At 37.3% G+C, this 12,175-nt stretch overlaps 1 protein-coding gene across 10 annotated transcripts in view; it reads right to left on the bottom strand.

Moving 5' to 3' along the window:
* Nucleotides 1-12,175, bottom strand: part of RGS22 (regulator of G protein signaling 22) — a 165,402-nt gene that overhangs the window by 80,029 nt on the left and 73,198 nt on the right. For all 10 annotated transcript variants that reach the window (XM_070222408.1, XM_070222409.1, XM_070222407.1 and 7 more), the window contains 2 exons: nt 9,197-9,371; nt 4,554-4,687 (listed from right to left, as the gene is read on the bottom strand). In XM_070222408.1, coding sequence (XP_070078509.1) covers nt 4,554-4,687; nt 9,197-9,371 — 309 coding nt within the window. The remainder of the gene's footprint in view (nt 1-4,553; nt 4,688-9,196; nt 9,372-12,175) is intronic.

Below are 12,175 nucleotides of genomic sequence, written 5' to 3' on the forward strand. Positions count from 1 at the left end.
GAAAAAAAACGTATGAGCATCAGGTCTAGCCCTCAAGAGGTAGTTGAGAAAAATAAGTACAGTCCTACAGAAAGATAACTCTCAATAAAATATGTGCTGCTTGAATGAATTCAAGAATATATTACAGATACCAAATGACTGGGATGAATAATAAATACTATGGGAGTGTAAGAATGAGAAGTCCCTTTAAGCTATATTAGTAACTAAATAAAGGAGATCTTTCCTGAAAAATGAATATGAGGTATTTTTGTGTATATATGCGGGGGGGGGGGGGTGTTTGTTTATAAGGGTTCTTTAGATGGGGAGAATAGTGTGAATAGTAAGCAATATATGAAGGTGGGTAGGGAAAGTCTTGTTTTAAAGGTAGCAAATTAATTAATTTGCTTAGGGCAAGAGGACACTAACAGTGAACACTACATACTACATACTAAACACTATACTAAATATAATTCATATTATCATATTTAATCCTTACATACTACATACTAAACACTATACTAAATATAATTCATATTATCATATTTAATCCTCACAACAGGTAGGATTCACAAGGATTTATGTATGGTAGTTTGGGGTGAGATAACGAAACACTTTGGAGTTAGACTAACAACTTTGGACACTATCTTTTTATATTTTCCTATCCAGCTCCCTTTCCCATAACCCACTGCAATTACTCAAACCTTATTTTCCAGGTCCATAAAACACGCCTGTTCCACCTCACCAATCTCTCTCCACTCCAATCCACCAGGAGATTACTTTGCAAGTTCTTCTTAGAGAAAATGTAGGTACAACATGCTTCAGTTTCCACTCCCCCATGAAGCAGACACTGTTGATTGATTGGCTAACTCAACACCCATTCCTAGTGACATGCTTCTTTAACCAACACCACTGAGATACTGACAAAGCTAAATATTCACTTTGCAAGACTCTCTTGCAGAGAGGGATAGTCACATGACATAGTTGTGACTAATAAGATATAAAATGAAGTCTGACGGGGAGATTCTAAGAAAGCTTGCTTTCCTGACCAAAGGGAGCGGATTAATGAAAATCACCTTTCCTCCTTCTTTATGATTTGAAAGCCTGATGTCAGGAGCTGTAATACCACTGACTAGGAAGGAATGGTCAAGAGTACTACAAAGATTTAGGCCTAATACTTCTGATCCGGTAAACCAATTCTGGTATTTGCCTACCCTCATATTTCTTGTTCTGTGAGAAAAATAAGTTCAATTTGCCTAAGCCATTGTTAGTCAAGTTTCCTGTTATTTGCAGATGAAAGTGTTGTGTTTTTTTTTCTGCTTTTTCTTCCCAAATAGAGGGCACAAATTACTTAAATCAGGAATAAAAAGGAAACATCACTACTAACTTTACAGAAATTGAAAGAATTATGAAGGAATACTATGTACAACTGTACGGTAATAAATTAGATAATTAGATGACATCAACAAATTCCTGGAAAGACACAAATTACCAAAAATGTATAGACCTATAACAAGAAACTAAATCAATAATTTAAAATCTTTCCACAAAGAAAAGGCTAGGTTTGGGGGCTGGCCCCGTGGCCGAGTGGTTAAGTTCGCGCGCTCCGCTGCAGGCGGCCCAGTGTTTCGTTGGTTCGAGTCCTGGGCGCGGACATGGCACTGCTCATCAGACCACGCTGAGGCAGCGTCCCACATGCCACAACTAGAAGAACCCACACCGAAGAATACACAACTATGTACTGGGGGGCTTTGGGGAGAAAAAGGAAAAGAATAAAATCTTTAAAAAAAAAAAAAAAAAGAAAAGGCTAGGTTCAAATGGCTTCACGGATGAATTCTACCAAATGGCACCAAATTCTTCCAAAATTAGAAGAGGAGGGGATACTTCACAGCTCATTCTAATTTTTTACTCATAGTTGATTTCTCTTCTGGGCTCCAGATTTATATTCAACTTTTTTGGATATGTATATCCCAACGTAGTTATTATCTTAATTTTACACATAATTTATTATAGTTTTATAATTTATTATAGTTTTAAAAATTAAGATGTAATTCACTTAACATAAAATTTGTGTAGTCAAGGATGTGGAGAAACATAGATCCCACATAGTTTTATCTCTTCGTTCAAATGTACCTTAGGATCTATCTTCATTCATTCAACAAATATTAATTGAACACATTCTGTGTGCGAGACACTATCTAGACACTGGAGCACTCGCCTAGGCAGTGCCCCAAACTGAACTTATCTGCCTCCTCTAATCCTGCCTTTCCTCCTTCTGAAGATAAGTTCACAGAAAATCATAGAAACATAATTCTTAAACATAGTGTGTTGTTGATGGTATTGTAAAACACACACTGTCACACACGCTGAAAGCAGTATAAATCGTTACAACTCCTATGAAATGCAATCTGATAATATCTAGCAAAACTTAAAAAGCACATGAACTTTGACTCAGAAATTTTACTTCTAGGAATTTATCCTGCAGATGTGCATACACGTAAAATATAGCAAATGGACAAGAATATCCACTGCAACATTGTTTGTAATAACAAAAAATATTGGAAATAATATCCATGTCCCTCAATAGAGTACAAATATGTTTGGTATAAAATGAAAGACAATCAGATATAAGAGGAGACAAGACAACAAGAAACAACAGAAAAAATAGATTATTGTGTATCTATTACTATAGTACATTACTGCTATGAAAAATCTAAGACATATTAAAAAAAGGGACAGAATAAGTTCATAGCATGCCACTATTTTTGAACTATATGTATATTTCCAATTTTGAAAATAATTTTAATAAATAACACAAAAAAACTCTCTAGATGTTCTCTACTGCATAGCGAATAATCTCCAAATACCATAATGTGACACAAAAAATTTTACTATCTGAACCTCATAATGTTTTAGCCTGTATCTTGCCTTTTCACTGTAATACACTATACTCTAGCCATAACATAAACATGAAAACCTGGTGTAGTTTTAAAAATTCAACTTTTCTCTCAACTCATACCTATATGTCTTTTCATTTCTTTCATCACCTGAAAACTCAGAATAATGCCTTCTTCATGGGGATGCAGTAAGAACTGATAAAATGCAAGCAAATATCTACACTAAAGCTCATTAACTGCTACTTTTGGAAATGGCAGACAAGGTGATTTAGACGAACTCTTCCACTGAAGACAAGTAGGTAAGCAAAAAAAAATTAATCTGCTAGAAGGAATAAAGTGCTAACAATGTAGTTACAAGAATTATTGGGGCAAAACTCAGAGGATAAAAATTCCCAGAGGTGAGGATCCTGGGGAGATGTCAGAGGAGGAAGTACCAGGAACCTGTCTCCCCACCTAGACAACAATTGCAGCGGCAGAACCCGGTGTAACTGTTACGGAACTCTGGAGTCTACTTAAGGCTTTCAGCTTCAGGGGAAGCCTTGGACAGTAAATTGTGGTTAATTTTGGTCAATTAGAACTCTTAGCACAGTAGCAGCTACCCATCCCCCACCCCTAGTGCAGTGGCAGACAGCGGGTATGTGTTCCAGGAGCATTTTGCACACAGCATGCGAGAACCGGGGTGAGCAAAAAGGACCTTGTTCTCCAAATATCAGGGATCTGTGCTCTGATCTCTGATGGCTGCTTCAGATCACAGAGGTGCAAACAAAGAGGCAGGTGGCTATTGTTGTAGCACCTCCCCATCTTGTTGCACCGGTCTCCCTCAGCCTGAGTGATTTCCAGGGAATTTAAAGAGAAGTGCCCTTTTTAGCCCTCCCTTCATTCCACCCCCCCCCCCCCCCCCCCCCCCGCTTTTAGAACCCAGACATTAAAGGCTAGGAATTCAAAAGAATTACATATACAGGGAAAAATTAGAAAATGACCACACATACCCAGGGAAAGGCACATGCTAGAAAAGACCTGAGAAGGTTGTAAGTTCACACCTCAGGCTGATCTAGAAACAGCCTACAACAATCAAAAAATCAAAAGTAATAAATAAAAAATGGTGAATTTCATATTGTGTGAATTTTATCTCAATAAAAAAAGAAGGAAAGCGAAGTAATAAATTATTAAGCAAAGAATTATTTACCAGCAGACCCTACACCAAAGTTAATACAAAAGTATATTTTTTCAGGCTGAAGCAAAATAATCCCATTTGAAAAAAAGAACAATGAAAAGGGTAAATAAACGGGCAAATCTAAATGAATAAAGTAATATATTAACTAATAACAATATTCTTGAGAGTATCATGAGTTCTCAAATCTCAAATTTGAGAAATACTGAATTATTGAACAGGGCCAAGTAAGAAGTGGAGGGTAATTTCAGAGAAGTCTTTTGATGGCACAGCTCATGAGAAGCTGGAGATCAAAGGCACCACTTCTCTAAAATTACTAATCTCAGGAGTTCTAACACTAATTTAGAGTATGCATAGGAAATATAATCCTCTAATACATATCACTGAAATAGAAGAACTCATTTAAAAAAAATCAGAGTATTAGTTTTCAATTTCTATTTAATTTTTAAATTCTTCAAAAATCTTACCACGGGCAGAAAAGCACTTGGCGCATAAAAAGCTGCACCTACCCTTTCTCAATCACATCATCCTTAGAAGAAAATGGATACAAAGACTCGCTCTTCCAAGGTCTTTGATTTGCTGTTTTCACTTTAGGTGGCTTCTTAGGTGATTTAGGAGATTGTAATAAACTGGATTCTTCTTTCTAAAAAGTGGTAAGATGAACAAAGTGAAAAATGAGCAATTAAAAAAAACAACAGAGTAAAGCATAGCTCTGCACATATACCTCAAATTTGTTTTGATCCCTAGAAAATTTTTTCCCTCACTCTACCACCTACTATGCTTCCCACTAGACTAAAAGTATTCTGCTTCCCAAACACCCACTTTTATGCAACCAGCAGGCTGAAACCCCTACAGATATTTAGACTATAAGGAAAGAAAGACAGAAGGCTTGTCTATCCTTACTCACTCATTGCGAAAGAAGACTTTTTCCTGGAGGAAGAACTTTGCAAAATTTTTCTTTATTCTGTAACTGAATAGGTTTTAGTGCTAGTGCTCGTGAATGTGGTAGGGTGGGGAATAGATGGTGTCAGGGTGCGTAAAGGAAGGCAGGATACCATTGGTCCACAATAGAGACCTATATCTTAACAGAACTTTCCTTCCATTTTTGGACATTTTTATTTTCATAGTTATTATTCCCATTCTTAAATGTCCTTTTTGGTAAAAGTTAACTATTTAAATCCAGAATATGAGATGCTACATGCATGAATAAAAAAAGTATAAACACCTAAATGTTCAAATGGAGGAGAAAGAAACAATTATCTGAGAATTGGATATACACAAATGTAGCATTATATAATAATTAAAAGTAAGGATTATGAAAATTATAACACACGGGAAAATGTTGTTGAAGATATTAAAAGAAATAACCAGAATACAAAAGTATAAGTGCATCAAAACTAAAAATTCACGATGAGCCTAAGACAAAATACATTAATAGTTGTCTAGAAGTACTTGAGCTCAGAAGTGATTTGTCTCTTCAGTTCCCAAATTTACAGTAGTTTTATTATTTTTATAACTTGAAAAACAAACATAAACATTTCTTATATGTCAACTTCTATTAGAACATATGTTGCTGGAGAGCAAGGAATATATTTGTGATGTTTTATTAACTAGAACAAACAATAAAATCGTATATACACTTTAGATGCCTAACTATTAATATATTTTTAAGAATTCCATAACCAAAATTAATTACTTAAGTACGTTTTACTATAACTTCCTAAGTATCAATGCTTACATCTGTTTTAGTAATTCAGAACACAGCATGACATTAAACGACACTCAGTAAATGAGTGGTAACACACACGGGGGCTGAGCTTATTAAAAATGTATCATACAAAAGTAATCAAATTTGTAGAAACAGAAAGTAGAATGGTAGTTACCAGGGGCTGTGAGAGGGAGGCAAGGGGAGCTGTTTAATGGGTATGTAGTTTCAAATGTGCAAGATAAAAAGATCTGGAGCTCTGTTTCACAACAATGCAAACATCCTTACCACTAAAGTGAACACTTGAAAACAGTTGAGATAGTAACTTTTATGTTAGGTGTTTTTTACCACAATAAAACGTTCTCTTAAAATAAAAATATTTTAAGTATATTTTACAGAGAAAGGCCTAAGTTAGAATTTTTGAGCTTTCTGGCTTGGGTGAAAGCTGGAAGAGTTGCCAAAAAATAACTGATGGGTAAAAAAACTGACAAAAGGGCACTGGAATTCGGTTGAGGGTGGGGGCGGGGGTGGGGGTGGGGCGCATGTAAAGGAACTGTTCTACAACCATGATTGTCACAGCGGCTACACAATGTGCACATTTGTCAACATTCACACAGAACTGTGCATTAACAAGGGTGAATTTTACTGTATATAAATTATACCTTAATTTTAAAATAGGAAAAATAAAGAAAACAGAACTGAGTTCCATTCCTTAGAGTGTTCTCTACCAAAGAAAAACCGAGTGAGAGCACAATGAGTTATCCAACTAGAAAACATGAATGACAACATATAGTAATGACACTCAGGAAGCCAAAGGAAGACAACAGATGAGAAGTCATAATTACGTATATAAGACTTTTTCACGCAAGCCAATCTCTCCCCACTCCTTTGGCATTGATCTCTTATTCAAGTTCATTTCATTATCCATGCCACTTACTTTGTCTCCTCCCTTAACTCTCAAATGTTGTACAAAGTTCTTTGTACAAATATTTACGTTATCACATGACGTGTTCCCTACACTACACCTCTAAGATGTGTATTAACTTGGTGACAGGATTACTAAGTCACATTGGCTAATGGGGAAGATTCGATTTATCAGTGGAGTGGCAAACGAAAAGGCCACGAGGTGCAAAGGAGGTCAAGAAAAGGTCAAGGGGCTGGCCCAATGGTGCAGCAGTTAAGTGCACACGTTCCACTTTTTGGTGGCCCAGGGTTTGCCAGTTCAGATCCCAGGTGGGGACATGGCACCGCTTGGCACGCCATGCTGTGGTAAGCATCCCACATATAAAGTAGAGGAAGATGGGCATGGATGTTAGCTCAGGGCCAGTCTTCCTGAGCAAAAGGAGGAGGATTGGCAGCAGTTAGCTCAGGGCTAATCTTCCTCAAAAAGAAAAAAAAGAAAAGAAAAGGTTTACACAACAGCCAAGACATGGAAGCAACCTAGGTGCCCATCAAGGGACGAATGGATAAAGAAGATGTGGTATTTATACACGATGGACTACTACTCAGCCATAAGAAATGACAAAATCCGGTCATTTGTGACAACATGGATGGACCTTGAGGGTATTACGCTGAGTGAAATAAGTCAGAGGGAGAAAGTCAAATACCATATGATCTCACTCATAAGTAAAAGATAAAAACGACAAAAAAAACCCACATAGCACTGGAGATTGGACTGGTGGTTACCTTTGAGGAAGGGGGGAGGGGGGAGGGCAAAAGGGTAATTAGGCTCACATGTGAGGGGATGGACTATAATTAGTGTTCCGGTGGTGAACATGATGTAATGTATACAGAATTCAAAATATGATGTACATCCAAAAAAAATTAAAATTAAAAAAAAAAGAAAAGGTCAAAACAATGGATAATAAACCATTAGTGCACCAAAGTGACACTAACTCAAAGTGCGGTCCCCAGACGAGCAGCAAGAGCATCACCTGGGAGAGAGCTTGTTAGAAATGCAAATCTTCTAACTCCACATCCCAGATCTACTGAATCTTGATCTTCAAGTGGAGCCCAGGAATCTGTTTTAACAAGCTCTTTGGGTGACTCTTATGGATGCTGAAGCTTGAGAACCACCAGCCTATAGCAGTGCTTCGCATACAAATCACCCAGGAATCTTATTAAAATGTAGGTTCTAAATGTGACTCTCATGTTCAGGCAGGTTGAGAACCTTGGTTCTAAGGCAACCCCCTGATTTTACAGAGTGACTCTGACCCATTCCAGATCAATTAAATCAGAATCTCTGAAGGTGGGACCCAGGCATTGGTATGTTTTAAAAGCTCTCTATGTGACTCTAATAACTATCTAGGGTTAAGAAACCACTGACAGAGAACAAGCGTAAAGTCCCTCCAGCTCTAAAACACTACTTGTAGAAGTAAAACTTTAGAAACTTTATTATAGATCTTCCTGCCTTTTAAAATTAGAGATCCTGAGGAAAAAGTAATCTTTCTTGAACGGGTTGTATGTGACTATGGCCAATAACACAACATTCTGTAACATCTTTAAAGTCTACTGAGATTAATAAGGCTCTTTACTTCTGAAATGCAGGTCTTAGCTACATTTACTGTATGGCAAGTATGTAGGGTTATTTACTTCTCTATAGTTGGTTAACGTTTCTTCTCTTTTTAGACTTTTTTCCCTTAACTTTTTGTACTATTTTATTCTTCCCCATGGTGAAAGAATGCTCATTACTTCTAATTTTGCTGTTGCTACTTCTCACTCAGTCATTCCAATTATATTTATTAAGCAACTATTATGTGCCAGGCACTGTTCTGGGCACTGGAGATAAGCAGTTAATAAAGAAAAGTCCCTTATATTCTAGTAGCAGGTGAAAGACAATAAACATAAATCACATGGCCATAAATACAGTAAAGCAGAACAGAGGGCTTAGATAGTGATGGAGGGTATCTGTGTTAGTCTACACAAGTGTGCTTCTATAGCAGAGTCAAGGATAGCCTCTCTGAATAAGTGAAACTTGAGCAGACACCTAAAGTGAGTGAGTGAGGGGGGAAAGACATGTGGATATCTGGAGGAAGAGTGCTCCAAGTGAAGGGAACAGCAATTGCAGTGCTCCCAGGTTTTCGCTTGAGGCCAGTGCAGGGGAGTGTAGTTGAGTTAGAGAAGAGTGGTAGGAAATGAGGTCAGGAGGTTAACAGGGGTGTGTACAGCTGTGTAAAGACCTTGGATTTTATTCTGAGTGAGAGAGGAGGCCACTAGAAGACTCTGAGCAGTTGAGTGACATCATCATGCATTTTTAAAGGATCACTTTGGCTGCTTGATGGAGAACAGACTATAGGTTTTCTTATTTCCTAATTGTTGCAGCATGTGCATTAACAACAACAACAAAAAAGCTTATGATGAAACTTAAGTATTAGTATACAAAAACCCAAGCATGGATATTTTAATATCAACTTAAAAAAGAGATCAAAGTATCAATGTACATCCTACCTGCATCTCAGACATCTGTGGAATGCAAGATTTAGGTCTTAATGGCAAGAGGGTTGCCATTTGTGGAAAAGGGTCAACATCCTTCCTTGGTTTCTCTTGACGGAGGTGCCAGAATTTCAGTTCAGCAATAGCATGTTTTGCTGAGGATGAATGAGTAACACAGAATCTTGGTGCCCTGGTGAAAGGAAAAACAAATTTAAGATTAAACTAGACAACAAGCCTCAAAAATCAAAAGCCTACAAAATGTATAATATCCAAGCTCACGACTATCAGTCTTGTGATACCCCTTCTCTAATAATTTCTACTTCTTTTCCTGCTGCCTAATCTTAAAAAAATATTTTTCTAAAGGGGCTGGCCCCGTGGCTGAGTGGTTAAGTTCGCGCGCTCCACTGCAGGCGGCCCAGTGTTTCCTTGGTTCGAATCCTGGGCGCAGACATGGCACTGCTCATCAAACCACGCTGAGGCAGCGTCCCACATGCCACAACAAGGACCCACAATGAAGAATATATACAATTATGTACCGGGGTGGGGGGGAGTTGGGGAGAAAAAGGAAAAAATAAAATCTTAAAAAAAAAATTTTCTATGATACATTAACAGCCTGAAATCACATTCACTCATATAAAGAGGCAATATATGTCAGGAAAAAACAATTAATAAAGTTACATTCAAATTATTATCTGCTTGATAAGAAAAAGAAATCTATAATCTATTCAATGAATGAATTTTTGAAAATCACTTACGGATTCTAGTAAAATGAACATAAAATGCATCTGTGATCATTTTAAGGCAGTCTAGTATTTATCTATGAAACCAAATAAAAACTGGTAGATAAAATTAAAATTTTAAAATATATAAATATTTTTATAATGCTTAAATATACTACTAATGTGGATTATGATTCATATAATCTATTTTCAAGCCTTAAATTTGAAGGTAGCAATTAATTTCAGAACAGTTTATAAAAATGAAAACCAACACTACTGCCAGAAACAGAAAAAAAATGTTTGGCACAATGTCAAGGCCACAGTTAATTGGATGAAATCCTGGTAATTAGTCTGTGGGCTAACTCTTTATTGGCTATAGAGTTAACTCCAGCTGTCAGGGCCTGCTGCTAATTGCTGCTTGGACCAGGTTCTCCTCCTGATGCCTCAGCCCAAAGACTAATTCCCACTCCATATTTCAGTTCCTAGTAGAAAACTGCCTCCTTTTAAAATAGGAAGAGGGTAGACATCTCCCTGATGTGAACAAAGGTTGGGGATGGAAGAGAATCCAAAGTCCATAACAGTTTAGGGTCAGAAAGCACTCTATATAGATCTAGATGGCCATTCTACACCATATTTCAGAATCTTTATTTGCAGTCTTGGAAATATCCAAAATTACCTCTTATTTGCATGTCAGCCAGTAAGTGGGCATATTTACAAGATACTTATCAAATAAATCATACATGTGTTGGCCAGGAAATCTAGGTGTCTCAATTTTCCGATTCTCCTTTTTACAGAATATTCATATGACCCCATAATTCCCTCCTGCCCCTATCATTTTAATCTTGCATTCTTATTTCATTTATTGTATTAATTTTTTTATTGTCTACTACGTAAATTCATCAACTATTGTGGAATAAATTTCACAGTCAATCCTAAACTGGTATTATTTTTCATGCTTCCATCATATAAGTTCTAATGTACACTGATTGTACACTTTTTAATTCTCAAGCTCTAGAGAGTGGGAGAAGATATTTGTCACATACTACCACTAAAGGAACTGTATCCAATATACATGTATGTATGTACGTGTGTGTATATATATGCATATGTGTGTCTGTGTGTATCTCCCAATAGAAAAATAGGCCAAAGATTAACAGGAATTCATGAAAGTTGAAATCCAAATGACCAATAAACATTGAAAAAATTATCAATCTCACTAGTAATCAAGGAAATGCAAGTTAAAACCACAAGACACTGACGACACACCAAATATAAAGGCAAAAATTTTAAAGTCTGACAATATTAAATGTTACCATGGATTTGTAGCAATAGATACTCTGATATTCCGTTGGTGGGAGCATGAATTGATATGACTACTTTGGAAAAATGGATATACGTACAAGAATATACATTACAGCATTACCTGTAATTGTGAAAAGCAGGAAACAACCCAAATGTTAAAAAAATGGCAAACAAATTATGGTATATTCATGCATCGGCATACCATATACAGCAATGAAAATTAATAAAACTCAAGAACAAGGGGCTGGCCCTGTGGCCGAGCGGTTAAGTTCACGCGCTCCGCTGCAGCGGCCCAGGGTTTTGCTGGTTTGGATCCTGGGCGCGGACATGGCACTGCTCATCAGGCCACTTTGAGGCGGCGTCCCACATGCCACAACTAGAAGGACCTGCAACTAAGATATACAACTATGTACTGGGGGGGATTTGGGGAGATAAGGCAGAAAAAAAAAACAAAACTCAAGAGCAATTACAGATGAATCTCACAAATATAATGTTGATAGAAGACACAAAAGAATGCATACAACCTGATTCCATTCGCATGAAGTTGCAGAACAGGCAGATGAAAGTATATATTTAGGGATTTATTTGGATACATGGTTGGTAAACTATAAAGAAAAACAAGAGGAGGGGACGGCCTGGTGGCATAGCAGTTAAGTTCATGGGCTTTGCTTCGGTGGCCCGGGGTTTGCTGGCTCAGATCCCAGGCATATGCATCACGTATCAAGCCATGCTGTGGCAGGTTTTGCATATATAAAGTAGAGGAAGACAGGCATGGATGTTGGCTCAGGGTCAATCTTCCTCAAAAGAAAAAGACAGGGATGGGGAGGGGAAGAGAGAGAGAGAGAAAGAAAGAAAAGCAAGACGATAATCACAAAAGTCAGGACTGTGGTTAGCTCTGAGGGTGAGTGAGGAATGCTGTGATCAGGAAGGGACCTTCAGGGGTCTTGGTGATGTTCTATTTCCCAATCCATGT

Source organism: Equus caballus, chromosome 9 (assembly GCF_041296265.1).
Source record: "Equus caballus isolate H_3958 breed thoroughbred chromosome 9, TB-T2T, whole genome shotgun sequence".
NCBI lineage: Eukaryota > Metazoa > Chordata > Mammalia > Perissodactyla > Equidae > Equus > Equus caballus.